The 15,650-nt window shown below is 35.2% G+C and overlaps 1 protein-coding gene and 1 non-coding gene across 2 annotated transcripts in view; one reads left to right on the forward strand and one right to left on the reverse strand.

The window, feature by feature from the left end:
• MED13 (mediator complex subunit 13) overlaps positions 1 to 14,261 on the forward strand; it is a 98,037-nt gene extending 83,776 nt beyond the window's left edge. Inside the window, exons 24-30 of the mRNA XM_068975873.1 lie at positions 1,265 to 1,407; positions 1,683 to 1,841; positions 1,960 to 2,145; positions 4,513 to 4,661; positions 6,213 to 6,386; positions 9,930 to 10,030; positions 10,372 to 14,261. Coding sequence (XP_068831974.1) covers positions 1,265 to 1,407; positions 1,683 to 1,841; positions 1,960 to 2,145; positions 4,513 to 4,661; positions 6,213 to 6,386; positions 9,930 to 10,030; positions 10,372 to 10,504 — 1,045 coding nt within the window. The 3' untranslated portion in view covers positions 10,505 to 14,261. The remainder of the gene's footprint in view (positions 1 to 1,264; positions 1,408 to 1,682; positions 1,842 to 1,959; positions 2,146 to 4,512; positions 4,662 to 6,212; positions 6,387 to 9,929; positions 10,031 to 10,371) is intronic.
• TRNAC-ACA (transfer RNA cysteine (anticodon ACA)) lies at positions 2,302 to 2,373 on the reverse strand. The gene has a single exon. It is a non-coding gene; the product is annotated as a tRNA-Cys (tRNA).
• Positions 14,262 to 15,650: the final 1,389 nt, after the last annotated feature.

Raw genomic sequence — 15,650 nt, forward strand, 5'->3', positions numbered from 1 at the left:
ACACCAATTAAAAATTTTACTATTTAAATACTGGAGTGTCTTCTGAAAATGGTGGCCCTCTTTAGAATTCTTGCTGATAGTAGTTAGGTATCATGACTAGTTATTCATGAAGACTGTGACTAATAGTTTACAACAGATGAACCTTGTATTGAGTTATCACTTAATAGACACACTGATACCATATTTCAAAGCTAGTGAACATTGCTTAAGAGAACGTGAAAAGTCCATGAAATAACTTTCAATCTTTCACTTTTGGTTCTCTCCTTTATTTTCTTCTTTGTTTTATAAATATGCTGTAGTTTTAAGGTCAGAAATTGGTTATATGCAAAAAAAAATTGATTATTTGGGTATAGTGGCACTGAAGAAACGGATATAGAAACATTGATCTGTGAAAGATGAGAATGAGAATAGAGAAAGAATAATACTACCTTCCCAATATAGAGATAGTATATTGCCATTTTACTGAAAGTAAAAGTGAGATGATGGTTAAGAAGTCTAGTGCTAGAGTCATAGAGATCTGGATTCAGATCCCCATCCTGGCTTATTGGCTTTGTGATCTTGAGAAGATTACTTTACCCAACTGAGCTATAGCTTACTTTTCTGTAAAATCAGGAGGATAATTTTATCTGCCTTATAAGGGTTTTTAGGATGAAATGAGGTGTTACATATAAGTTAATTGGGCATGCTACTTGGTACATAGTAAGTACTCAACAATGATAGCTACTGTTGCTCTCCAGAGAGTGCTTATGTACTTGCCTAATAAAGGACATGAAAACAGCATTGTTTGTTGTGAGAAGTATGGGGGGATTTGTTCGATATTTTTCAATTTAATGTATGAGGCAGAGGTTGGCAAACTCCAGTTTTGGGGCCATATCTGGCCATACTTATTTGTGTAACTGTTGTCTGTTTCATGCTGCAGCAGCAGAGTTGAGTTGTTGCAGAAGAGTTTTGATGGCCTGCAAAGCTTAAAGTATTGGCCCTTTAAAGAAAAAGCTTGCCAGTCTCTGGTGTAGAGTACTGTTTCTGATGAATTTTGATAATTTGTGAATGCTTTTTAATTTTAAGTATATGTTTTAGCATGTATTAAACAAAATGTAAACTAGCATACCAAACCTGTAATTTTATATGTTTTCTTATTTAGGAGTTGTGGAAAAATGTCAAGCATTAAAATGAAGGAACCAATTTTTCACAAATTTGAGCTCTTTTGAAATGTCATCATAGGAATTTTAGAAATATTTATGACTGTCTCTATTCCATACAACAGAGCTCGTCGGAAAAAAGGATCTGCTAGAAGATTTGGTCTACAGAAACTTTGGGAATGGTGCTTAGGACTTGTACAGATGAGTTCATTGCCATGGAGAGTTGTAATTGGCCGTTTAGGAAGGATTGGTCATGGAGAATTAAAAGGTAAATTTGCTATTCTTGTCATCTTCCAGTTTTATCCTCTTTCTGCTTATTAGTCAACTCATCCTATGTTCAATAGATACTGTTATCAGCATGTATTGAAGTTAGGGGGGTAAAAGATGTTGAGACATACCAGTAATAGATTTTTGACTTGACTCTTGCGGAATACATTAATTTCAAAACCATTATGTTTTAACTTTTGTTCTCTAGGTTGGTAACAGAGTGCTTTTACTTTGGATATTATTATTATTATTAATATTTACTGTTGATACCCACAGATTGGAGCTGTTTGCTGAGTCGTCGAAACCTGCAGTCTCTAAGTAAAAGGCTGAAAGACATGTGTAGAATGTGTGGTATATCTGCTGCAGACTCTCCTAGCATTCTCAGTGCTTGCTTGGTAGCAATGGAACCCCAAGGCTCTTTTGTTATTATGCCAGGTTAGCTAACTTTAGTTTATGTCAGATTTATTTCTTTATGTACTTAAGTTTGTAAGTATTATATAAAATTAATTCTTCATTCATTAAAAGAAAAAAATACCTTTCATTTTCTTTTCAGATTCTGTGTCAACTGGTTCTGTATTCGGAAGAAGCTCCACTCTAAACATGCAGACATCTCAGCTTAATACCCCACAGGATACATCATGTACTCATATACTTGTGTTTCCAACTTCTGCTTCTGTGCAAGTAGCTTCAGCTACTTATACCACTGAAAATTTAGACTTAGCTTTCAATCCCAACAATGGTAAGTGAATTGTTCTCTGAAAAGTGAAAGTGAAGTCACTTAGTCGTGTCCGACTCTTTGCGACCCCATGGACTATATTCCACCAGGCTCCTCCATCCATGGGATTCTCCAGGCAAGAGTACTGGAATGGGTTGTCATTTCCTTCTCCAGGGGATCTTCCCGACCCAGGAATTGAACCTGGGTCTCCTGCATTGTAGGCAGACGCTTTACCATCTGAGCCACCAGGGAAGTCATGTTGTTCTCTAGAGGTTTGCAAATATAAAATAAATCTGGGTGATTCTGACTGATTATAGACTGGATAATGCCTCCCAAAACATCTGTGTCCTGTGTATGTTCCTGAAACCTGTGACTGTTAATGTTATGTTCATGCATTTGCAGATCTGAGTAAAGATCTAAGATGGAGAGATTACTCTGGCTTATGCAGGTGGGCCCAAAACGCAATCTTATATATCCATAGAAGAGGGAGACAAAAAGAAATTTGACTGTACACAAAAGAGGAGAGGACTGTGTAGTGGGAACAGAGGAAAGCAGAGTCAGAGAGAAATGACTGCTGCTGACTTTGAAGATGGAGGAAAGAGCATGAGCCAAGGAAAATAGGAATAGATGTTGGAAAAGAAGGAAACAGATTTTTCCCCTGGAGCCTTGAGGGAAAGCATACCCCTGCCTGTACCTAGATTTCTGGCCTAATGACTAGCATTTTGATTTCAACCCAGTAAAACTGATTTTAGACTTCTGACCTCCAGAACTGGAAGAAAATAATGTTCATTGTTTAAACAAGTTTGTGGAAATTTGTTAAACTGCTACAGGAGACTAATACCATTCTTCTGCTTTATTGATATCAGAACTAATGCTGTGAATTATCCCATAAATGTTTACTTATTTTTTGAGTTGATTAATTACTTTGGCTATACTGAGTCTTGCTTATGGCATACGGACTCTTAGTTGTGGCATGTGGGATCTAGTTTCCTAGGAATCAGTCTCAGACTCCCTGCATTGGGAGTTCAGTCTTAGTCACTGGACCACCAGGGAAGTCCCTGATGTTTACCTTCATTAAAAGGCAACATTGGTTGTAAAATATTTGTACAGTTTATGTACATACTGTTGAGTTACCTGTATGTAAACTTTGCAGGTCATTTAATATTCTTTTCTGTTTTGATTTACCAAAATAATATAGTAATTTATAACTTTTCTAGATGTACTTGTATAGATTGCATTTTAGTACAAGAGAAAATAAGTGATATTCCATTGTTGCTCTGAGTTACCTTAGAAAATGGCACATCTCTAAAGTCAAAAGTATGGGTAATAATTATTCTCCTCTTTGAATGTGTATACAGTAACTTGAATATTTTAATAATAAAGAATTAAGGAATTTGTTCTGACTAGTCTCATTTTAAATGCATTTTCATTCCCAGCATTTGTGTTAGTTTCCTGTTGCTATTTGTAACAAGTTATCACATTCTTATTGGCCTAAAACAACACACATTTCTTTTCCTACAGTTCTGGAAGTCAGAAGTCCAAAATTATTCTTACTGGGCTATAAATATAAAGTCAAGGTATCTACAGGGTTGGTTCTTTCTAGAGGCTCTAAGGGAGAATCTGTTTCCTTGTCTTTGACAACTTCTAGAGACCATGTACCAGAGAAGGCAATGGCACCCCACTCCAGTACTCTTGCCTAGAAAATCCCATAGACGGAGGAGCCTGGTGGGCTGCAGTCCATGGGGTCACTGAGAGTTGGACACAACTCAGTGACTTCACTTTCACTTTTTACTTTCATGCATTGGAGAAGGAAATGGCAACCCACTCCAATGTTCTTGCCTGGAGAATCCCAGGGATGGCGGAGCCTGATGGGCTGCCGTCTATGGGATCGCACAGAGTCGGACACGACTGAAGCGACTTAGTAGCAGCAGCAGAGACCATGTACATCTCTTGCTCATGGTCCCTTTTTTCATCTTCACTGCCAGCAAGTTAATACAGTCACATCTTTAGTGACTCTAAGCGTACTTTAACCCTCTTATTAGGACCTGTTTGGTTACATTGGACCCACTTGGATAATCCAGAAAAATCTCCCCATCTTAAGACCTTTAGTTTGATCACATCTGCAAAGTTCTTCATCGTAACATATTCACAGGTTTCTGGAATTAGGATGTGGGCATTTGGGGGAGGAACCATTATTCAAAGCAGTCTCATGTTTATTTATGCATAGTTGATTATTTGGCTCTTATCACAATATTTGGCACATGGTAGACATTCAATAAATGTTGATTAAATTAACTCATTTTGGTTAAGATCCATTGTTTTAACCCTTTCTTGTAAATGACCGTGGGATATGAAAAAGGGAGTATTTAATTTTTTCTTCCTTCTTCATAGATGGAGCAGATGGAATGGGTATCTTTGATTTATTAGACACAGGAGATGATCTTGACCCTGATATCATTAATATCCTTCCTGCATCTCCAACGGGTTCTCCTGTTCATTCTCCAGGATCTCATTACCCCCATGGCGGTGATGCTGGCAAGGTAACCCTGTTATAAAAGTCCGTTTATCTAAATGTCATTCATTAACTTAGTAATGGATTATATCAATGAGAGAGAACACTTTTTTCCCTTGAAAATTAGCAAGAAAATTAAAACAGTCCATTCATGTACTTCTACCACAGAGAGTTGTACATTATTAAGAGGGTCTCTAAGGTTCTGCTTTCTCTGACTTTGTATTTTCTAGACTACTTGGCATTAATCCTTCTTTTAGTTTTCCTGCCACTTTACCATAGCTTCTATGTAGAAATAGGATTAGATTATCTGAGAAACAGGATATGACTCTAAGACCTGCCATTCATCTCAGAGCTGTGGACAAGGAACATAAAGGAAATAGTGATTTTCCCATAAAAATAGAAAAAACACCACCCTTTTTATTTTTACCACTTACAGAAACATTCTGTCTTGTCCTTCTGTTTGAACTCAAAACTATTTGAGCTTCATTTGAATAACATTATTTGAATGAAATTATATATAGTGGTTATTTGATTATTGTAATATGCATATGTTTACATAATGTTTAAAGAAGGATCTTCGTTTGACCTTACTTTGCATCCTTTTGTTTTTCTTTTTTAACTGGAAAGAAATGAAATGATGGAAAAAAAGAAACAAATAAGGAAAGCACCAATAATCATACCACTTTAATAGAACCAATTTTGTGGGATCTTAGTTCCCAGATCAGGACTGAAACTGCATCCTTAGCAGAGAAAGCGTTGAGTCCTAGCCACTGGACCATCAGGGAATTCCCTTAGCAGCTTTTTAATTACACTGTTCCTTTACCATAGTTTGTTTTCATTGCTGTTCAGTTCCTAAGTCATGTCCAATTCTTTGCAACCCCATGGACTGCAGCATGCCAGGCTCCTGTGTCCTTCACTATCTCCTGAGTTTGTTCAAATTTATGTCCATTGAGTCAGCAATACTATCTAGTTTGTTACATCATTCTGCAAATATTAGACACTTAAATCTTTTATTTTTTTTTTCTGTTGTAGGTAATAATTGCAGTGAATGTTTCCTGTTGATATATCAGTTTTCTTTTTATCTATTTCCTTGAAATAAATAGCAAAGAGTGTGTTAACTAGTCCAAAGGATATGACCATTGTTATAATGCCTTCCAAATCTCTTAATTGCATTTTATAGATAGTGCTACATGAGCAAAGATAAATTCAGTCCACCTTTCGGGTCGGGATACCACCATGAATTAGTTGAGAGGGTATTAGGAAATAAGTCAGAAAGTTCATTGAATGTTTTGTACTTTTGAGTCAGCTACAAAGATTTATACACACACTCACACACTGAACATGGGCTTGACATAATAATACAAACTTGTTAAAATAGTATATTTTCTTAAAACTCTTAAAATTCATTTATTTAATGCTATTACTAATTATGATACATAGCAAATTGACTTTTAAAAATATCCTTCAGTATTTTTTAAATTGAAGTAATTAGATAATGCGACTGATAATAAAAAACCATTCTGTATTTATAGCTATTATAGTAAATGAATTAACACATTTTTAATTTTGTCTTTTTAAGGGTCAAGGTACTGATCGACTACTTTCAACAGAATCTCATGATGAAGTAACTAATATTCTTCAGCAACCATTGGCCCTTGGTTACTTTGTATCAACTGCCAAAGCGGGTCCCTTACCTGACTGGTTCTGGTCAGCGTGTCCTCAAGCACAATATCAGTGTCCCCTTTTTCTTAAGGTATTGCTCTTTTTTTTTTTTTTTTGGCCAGTTCCTGAGTGATGCTGATTGACCACTTATGTCCTAAGAAGTATGGAAGTGATGTTTTGAAGTCTTTAGCTTTTGTCTGAGGTCTTAAATGCATTGTCATATATAACTCTCTAGATAAAATAACAAAGAGAATAATTATGAAACAACTCTAATTCTTAAACTTATATTAAGTTTAAACTTTTAAATAACTTTAAATGGACTATCTGAGACCCTTGCTCTTAATTATTTTTAGCTTCACATTTAGAGTTTAGAGCTAGAAGAAACCTTATATTAAAATACCTTTAATCTAACCTTTTCATTTTCTCAGTGAGCATATTAAAAGTTCAGAAAAAATTGTTTGTCCACAGTCATAAATTAGTAGTAGACTTGATTAAAATCTGGATCTTCTAATGATTATGTAATGTTATTCTTTGAATTATATCATAGTATACTCCTATTATGCATCATTATTTTGAGAACTAAAGGAGTCATAATCTTTGTAAAAATGTTTACTATTTAGGTGCACTTCCCTACCTCCTTAAAAAAGCTTGCTAGCTTTGTGTAAATTCCTGTGTTAAAACTATTCAGTGGTTTTCAAGTAATGGTATTCTTAGACCCATAGTGACTTATTTTATCAAAACAAGTTAATTATCAAGTGATATAACAAGGTGTGGAGATAAATCATGAAATGGTAAAATGAAATGTGAAAGCTCTATCTAGAGTTTGTTCCTGCTGCTACTACTACTTTTCCAAAATAACAAATGTAGATCTGATTTCACTTATTCTTATATAAACCCATCAGAAGTTGACTGGTTTATTCCATAAATTATGCTAACTTAACTACTTGCCAACTGATTTTTATTTGTAGGGTAAAAGTTGAATAGTATATACTTTAATTTTTTAGGATTATATTTAGTGGGTACTTGAACCAATAAGCTTGTTGCTGTCTTTTAAGCCTGTTACTATTAAATCTGATTCCCTTGGCTTACGTATCATTGAGTTAGTGACATTTTGATTAAACAGTGAATTTCTGTAGCACATTCATGAAGAATACAAGAGCTGTTGATCTGAATTGACTGTTAGTGAGATAATATATTTAGAGAGTGTTGGCCAAGGTAATAGTTTTAGCATAAGACTTTTCTGCCCCTTCCAGTGTATGTGTAGTAGCCTTGTGTCTCATTACAAGAACGTATTTCCAGGGGGATTTCTGCACTTCTGTAGTAATCCTTGGAGTTTCTACAAAACAAAGGGTTCTTTGCTCCTGTGGGAAGTGCTCCATGTGCTTTCTGCTCTCTCTTTTGTTATTACCATACACATTAAAAGCTCTGAAAAACAGCAGCAAATAATAGTGTTTCACAGAACATGTTTTTAAGAAACACCACTTTATAAGAAGTCCAAGGGACTATCCAGATTCTTTTCTACTCAATATTTATTTGCAGAGAGGATAGTGTAAAGTGGGCATTCACCCTCAGATACAGTGTAACAAGATTAGGACTTCTGGTCTGAATTACCAGGTAAGGCATAACTTACCATAATTTTGTTCACCCTTTTTTTTCATACATTCCATTTTATTTCTATACCATAGGCAATAAAATCATTTGGTGTGTTTCTCTTGTCTTGGGAAAAAAAGGTTGTTACCTAGATGATTAAAAAAACTTTTTATCATTGAAATTAGAGCACTACTACTAATTACATTCATTTATTTGTTGTAATCTGCCATATGAGAGACTTTTGCTTATAACTTGTAAGTCAAGGGCCCGTGGGCAGTTGAAACATATTTTTGGTTATATTTCTAAATATACAACACAAAATTTTATACATATTATTGCAATTGTAGAGGAGAGTGCATCTCAATATGAAATAGTACCTTTTATAGGCGTATACAGAAGAATACCATATTCCTTTCTTTTACTCTTCATTGCCATACCTAAGTGAGTGTATGAGTTGTTACTAAGCCTCCACTATGAAATTGAGTGGGCAAAAGAATGCTTCTGTGCACTGTATTACCTAAGGTGCTCAGTCAGTCAGTCAGTCAGTTCAGTCGCTCAATCTTGTCCGACTTTTTGCGACCCCGTGGACTGCAGCACGCCAGGCCTCCTGTCCATCACCAACTCCCAGAGCTTGCTCAAACTCACGTCCATTGAGTTGGGAGATGCCATCCAACCATCTCATCCTCTGTCGTCGTCTTCTCCTATGCCTTTAATCTTTCCCAGCCTCAGAGTCTTTTCCAGTGAGTCAGTTCTTCACATCAGTTGGCCAAAGTACTGGAGCTTCTGCTTCAGCATCAGTCCTTCCAATGAATATTCAGGACTGATTTCTTTTAGGATGGAGTGGCTTGATCTCCTTGCAGTCCAAGGGACTCTCCAGAGTCTTCCCCAACACCACAGTTCAAAAGCATCAATTATTCAGCGCTCAGCTTTCTTTATGGTCCAACTCTCACATCCATACATGACTACTAGAAAAACCATAGCTTTGATTTGATGGACCTTTGTTAGCAAAGTAATGTCTCTGCTTTTTAATATGCTGTCTAGGTTGGTCATAACTTTTCTTCCAAGGACCAAGTATCTTAATTTCATGGTTGCAGTCACCATCTACAGTGATTTTGGAGCCCAAGAAAGTAAAGTCTGTCATTGTTTCCATTGTTGCCCTGTCTATTTGCCATGAGGTGATGGGACGGGATGCCATGAACTTCATTTTTTGAGTGTTGAGTTTTAAGCCAACTTTTTGACTCTTCTCTTTTACTTTAATCAAGAGGTTCTTCAGTTCCTTTTCGCTTTCTCCCATAAGGGTGGTGTCATTTGCATATCTGAGATGATTGATATTTCTCCTGGCAATCTTGATTTCCTGCTTGTGCTTCATCCAGCCACTGAAAGTAGCTCTGCTTAAGATTTATAGCTTTATAGGTAAAACATTTGCATATGCTTACTCCTGGTACTTTTTTCAGGCTTCCCAGGTGGCTCTAGTTGTAAAGAACCCACCTGCCAGTGCAGGAGACATAAGAGATGTGGGTTCGTTCCTTGAATTGGGAAGATCCCCTGAAGGAGGCCATGGCAATCCACTCCAATATTCTTGCCTGGAAAATTTGCTGTGGACGGAGGAGCCTGGCGGGCTGTGGTCTGCAGGGTCGCAAGGAGTCACACACACACTGAAGCTACTTAACACAGTACTTTTTTCAGCACTAGACCTAGGTTAATTTACGTAGTCTATGTTACGTAGAGACTGTACTCAGGTTTATCAGTTTTGTGCTTTCTTAAATGTTTACTTTACACATCTAGGCAGGTACACATAGAAAATAATTAGAAATCCTTTTTATAGGATTATTATGTGGCCTCAAAAGCAATGAAACTGAAAAAATTTTGTTATGCGCTTAAAAATTATATAATGAATTAAATAAGAAGAATACCCATGTTTATAGTGGCTCCCATTCATTACATAAGTCTAAAATATATTTCATCAAGGAAGAGACCTTGGGAAAATAAGGTAAAGCCAACAGATTTTTTCCATTTGGCTGACCGATTATCTGTTGCTTTCTAGGCCTCTTTGCACCTCCACGTGCCTTCAGTGCAATCTGACGAGCTGCTTCACAGTAAACACTCCCACCCACTGGACTCAAATCAGACTTCAGATGTCCTCAGGTACAATTCTTGTTACCATTAAGCTTGGAAAGAATATCATGTTGATCCTTTCATATTTTTCTCATTTTGGGCAGTAGTTTACAGTTGTGTTACCTTTGGATCCCTAGTTGAATTACTTATCATTCAGAATGAGTGCTTTCCTTTCTAATACATGTTATCTACCTCTGAGAACAATTTTAATGAAAATCAGTTTTCTTTAACCTCCCTAAGACCCTCTATTTCATTTCATACTTTAACTTTTTGTTTGTGTGACTTTTAATCTTATATGCCATCTTCTAATTTGCTTCAAAAATTTACAATGCAGGTACATACATGACTTACTTAGTTTACTTGCTTTTCAGGTTTGTTTTGGAACAGTACAATGCACTCTCCTGGCTAACCTGTGACCCTGCAATCCAGGACAGACGCTCATGTCTCCCAATTCATTTTGTGGTGCTGAATCAGTTATATAATTTTATCATGAATATGCTGTGATCTTCATTTGATGGAACTGTGCAAGAAAAGAACAAGGAAAAAGATTTCGCTGCAAGATTAAATTACAGTTATCTTCTCAGTGAAAGTCATTTGTGATGGGGTCTAATTCTTATTACTTCAACAAATATTGTTTTGACTTGCGGGGAGGGGCGATAACCCTGTTATTTTTCATTGACTATACTGAACTCTTTAGGATGATGACTGATCATACACAACGTATTATAACATTTTCGTAGCAAAATTAACCTTTTTTTTTCCAGTCACAGTATTTGTGAAAAGTAATGAGCCATAGTACCCAGTCATGTTAAATGAATATTAAAAGCATGGAGAAGGAAACATGAGGAACAATGAATTTCAACATATGGCTTCAGAACATCAAGATGTTCTTGTATTGGATTATAGTATCTAGTATTCAAAAATGCCTGCATCTCTTATTTATTGTAAGTTTTTAAATGTATAAATTGTCTTATATTTCTTAACCTCTTTTATAAAAATTTTCCTAGAAGGTTTATACTGCCTTCTTGCTTTAAAGCAATTGGTCTAAAATATATGTAATCGTCTTAATTAAAAAGTTGCAGTAGGGTTGCTTTTAGAGTATTATTTTTTTGTAAGGGGGTGGGTGGGACAGTAAATTTGTATTGTCTTGATGTACAGTTTAATGGGGATAGAGGGGAAATAATGTCCATACCATTGTGTGTGGAGGATTTACAGCTAAGCTGTAGTTGCAGAGTACATGTACAGTAATGAAGTTCACTGTGTTTATAAATTGAAAAGGTACCGGGTCTTACAACATTTTATATCGATCACACCTTTACAGAATAACATGATGGCAATATACAAGTGATATTGTTAGGTGGTTTAACTTAGAATAAAAATGAGAATTCTTCAGTTATATTTTGTACTATGGTTTAGGGCTATGACTAATATTTCAGGCCATTTCCAGTGAAAGAAACTTAGTTTTACAAGAAAAACATTTGCTACTGAATGCTTAAACTAATTTTGGTGTTTAATGTTACATGCTTAAAATTTTTTGTTTAACAGTGGCACATCTAGGCATGGGAGTATTATTAATTATGAAAATTATCTTCAGGATCTGCTATAGGTTGAAATTTAGCCCAGCTCTAGGCATTTTACAAATTATTTTAAGAGCAGTCACTCTTGATTGTTTGACTTTTTTTTTAATTAAAGATTGGGAATGTGTGTGAGAGTATGCATATGTATGGGTGTGTGTGTGCAATCAAACTGTGGTGTAAATAGATCTCAGTGAATTCTGGTATTCAGACTATTCCACTAGTTAAAGAACCATTTTCTAAACTTAGCCTGTTTCCTTTTGCCTTTTTTATTTATTTAATTTTCTTGGTTTGGAGATGGCAGTCCCAAACACCAGAGTCTGTACTTTTCTATAACACAGCTCAGAAAAGGCAGGGCATATGCCAAGGAGGTTCTCACCTCCCTAAAGAAGGGACTTGAATTTTAGGGACTTTAATTCACCCCTTCCTTCAATACAGCTTTCCCTTTTCTTGTTTGCACATGCCAAGATAACTGCTTTTATGCAGCCTTTATCCCCTTAAAAAAATCCTTTCTACAGTGCTGCTCACAAGAGAGTCCAAGTTAGCCTCCTACCTGTGTAGCTGACTTGAATTCACAGTCGCCAAGTCTACCTGTCTTTCTTGGAAGCAGTCTAGCTAAATTCTGAATTTGTATGTTCACTAATTCTCTACAAGGACAAAATGGATTGTATTTACAAAACTGTAATTTGGTATGTTTTGTTATTTTTTTTTTAAACTGAAACTTGTTTTGTAAATACTATATGCTTAGCTTAAATATCACTTTCTTATGAAAAATATAACTTCTTCAAATTGTGTATATTAAAACATTAGCAAGTCTTGTTTTTCCTATAGAGAAAACACAATTGGTAACAAAGGTTTTCAATCATTTGTTCAAAATTATAATGCAATCCCAGTGGTCAGCCTATTTTGAAGTGAAAATTTAAAGGTCACATCTGTGCATTTGTTCTTAAATTATGCTAACACACTACAGATTATGTTGGCATGTTTTGTTCTGTACTTAAAAAAATACTTGTCTAAGATTTGAGGGGAAAGATGCTTATTTGAAATTTGTATTAAAATGGTATTCTTTTTTATATATTTTATTATCTCAGTAGTGACTCTTTAAAAAATATACTCTCAGTTGTTTAAAATCACTAATCTATAGTAACCACACCTCAGTTTGAAAACATATTTTTAAAAAATTATTCCCTGACAGTTTCTTTTATATGGAGCCATAAGAAAGGAACCCGTTACATGATTCCTTTTTATCTGGGAATCAAGGAATAGTTCCCAAATATATAAGATTTACTGATAAGATTTTTTTCTTCCCTTCATACATAAATTTACACTCAAATGGAAAGTTATTAAATAGCCATTCGAAAAGGTCAGGAAACTTGTTTCAGAAAAAAAAAAAAAACATTAAGCCCTTCGTGCAGGATGATGGATCTGACTTACTAATGTAGTTACAGACAAGTTTTGTTTAAATAGGTAAGCCAAGTAATATACTTTATACCAGTTGATCACCAACACCATGACTTCTTTGTTACAGTGCTAATGTCTGTTTTTTGTGCAGTTATCCATTACAAAGCAGGGTGAGAGTTGAGTATTTTGGCATTTTAAAGGATTAGTTATATAATGTCTGCTTCCAGCCAGTGAGAAACATCTAGCCATACCTTTCTTATGCAAGCCATTCAGTTATCAGGACTGTGAATTAACACTGTATGAATAAATTTCTGTACACCTTATTGTTTGGCCAGAAGGCCACCAAGTGTACTTATATGTAATCCTTAAATTTTAAAAGTAGCTGTAATTTTTAAATCTTTCTAACTTTTCTTAAACCACTAAAAATTAAGCTCTTACTACTTAGTCAACTATCCTCAGCTGTATTCGTACTCAATTGTCAGTATGGCACAGATTACTGTATTAAAATATTCTCCTTTCGTCTTCATATTTACCTTCTGAGGTAATTTTTTAACTTAATGTGTTACTACAAAGATTTGCAGATCTTTAATCAAGCACTATGTTAATACTGTAATATCAAAATACTATGTTGCGTTATTTAAAATGTTCAAATTGAAGACATTAAAACGAAGTTTTTAAATGCTGTCGCATCATATAATTTGCTGCTCATCCACTGTGGCATCACATATCAGTCTATTAATACATTTAACGTTGCATGAGTGATATTTTGGTCTGGGTTTCCTCTTAAGACTTTAGTTTGTCTAAATTAAGGAAAAATGTTTTTGACATAAAATTCTTTTGCTTCCCTGCACCCCTCAAAAAAGTCTGCTAGAAAATCTTAACCATTCAGTTTTTCTTGATGTTTTAATGGGCCCAGAACTGTGGTTTAAATTTATATATATATGTTTTATTTTTTGTGGAGTATTAATTTAAAACTGGATTTGGGACCTAAAATACTCCTCAGGTTGATGTATTCATGAAGTTTTAAAATAGCTTTAGTTTTCAGAGTAAACTGGATTTGTGGACCTTAAAGTTACTGAGTTTAAACTATAAATTGTAATGTCATTACTGGACGTGTTAGCATCAACTCTCTCAAAATAGCTTGGTCACTTTACGAAGGGGCGTTTTAAAGTTGTTTAGCAGTGACATTTAATATGGTCCAATTGCTTTTTTTTTTTTTTAACGTGATAAAAAAAGAATAAGGAACAAACACTATTGCTGCCGAATGCCATGACACTGAGTTGTACAAATTGTGATTGAGGAAATGAAAAGGTTTATACTTTTTAAAAAAAAACAAAAACAAAAAAAACTTCAAATGGAATAAATTATTCATGAAGCCTTCATTGTGGTGTCTCATTCTCTTGAAAATATTTCCATCTTAAATTCATGTAAAAAGTAGTAGTGATATTTTTATGCCACTTATAAATGAAAAGGGGCAATCTAAAAACTGATGAGCTTTTAATTTCTTTGAAGTATTTTACTTTGTAAAAGATTTTAATCATACATCAGTGTATAATATACAGGGAAATTATATTTATACATATAAATTCCTTTTAGGCTGATCAGTTTCATATCAGTTTCCTAGTCTAAACAAGCTGCCTTGAAATTGAAAGCTTACTTCTGTACTATAAAAAATCGCATAAGTGTTATTGAAACATAAACAAAGTAGGTGAGTGCAGGTCTGTTGGTTTGTTTTTGTTTTTTTTGCAGCACAAAATGGCTTGTGGGATCTTAGTTCCCAGACCAGGGATTGAACCTAGGCTTTCAGTAGTGAAAACGTGGAGTCCCAACCACAGGACTACCAGAGAATTTCCAGAGAAGTGTTCACATATAAACAACCAGTTGAAAAATAGCTCTGCCGATTTTGTTTAAGCAACCGTTCAAAATATTTTTTGTCCAAACTTAAGCTGAGTAAGGACAAATCCCAAAATTGTTGTGCTCATTTTAAAATTGGTGGTCATTTCTGACAGCAGAAGTAAAACCAGAATACTTAAAAAGGTGTGAATATCATTGGAATTTCTAATTTTTTTTCTGTCAAGACAGAAAAAAATTATAAATATATATTTTTATTACATCTGGTCATTCTCTACCTTTTAAAACAATTAGCAATCAGTTCAGTTCAGTCACTTAACATGTCTGACTCTGCAACCCTATAGACTGTGGCACACCAGGCTTCCCTGTCCTTCACCAACTCCCGGAGCTTGCTCAAACTCATACCATTGCGTTGGAGATGTCATCAGACCATCTCATCCTCTTGTCGTCCCCTTTTCTTCCTGCCTTTAATCTTTCCCAGCATCAGGATCTTTTCCATTGAGTCAGTTCTTCGAATCAGGTGGCCAAAGTATTGGAGTTTCAGCTTCTGCATCAGTCCTTCCAATGAATATTCAAGACTAATTTCCTTTAGGATGGACTAGTTTGATCGTGCAGTCCAAGGGATTCTGAAGAGTCCTCCAACACCACAGTTCAAAAACATAAATTCTTCAGTGCGCAGCTTAGTTTTCTGAATGTTGAGTTTTAAGCCAGCTTTTTCTCTCTCCTTTTTCACTTTCATCAAGAGGTACTTTAGTTGTTCTTCACATTCTGCCTTGAGAGTGGTGCCATCTGTGTATCTGAGGTTATTGATACTTCTCCTGGCA

This window comes from Capricornis sumatraensis, chromosome 8 (assembly GCF_032405125.1).
Source record: "Capricornis sumatraensis isolate serow.1 chromosome 8, serow.2, whole genome shotgun sequence".
NCBI classification, from domain to species: domain Eukaryota; kingdom Metazoa; phylum Chordata; class Mammalia; order Artiodactyla; family Bovidae; genus Capricornis; species Capricornis sumatraensis.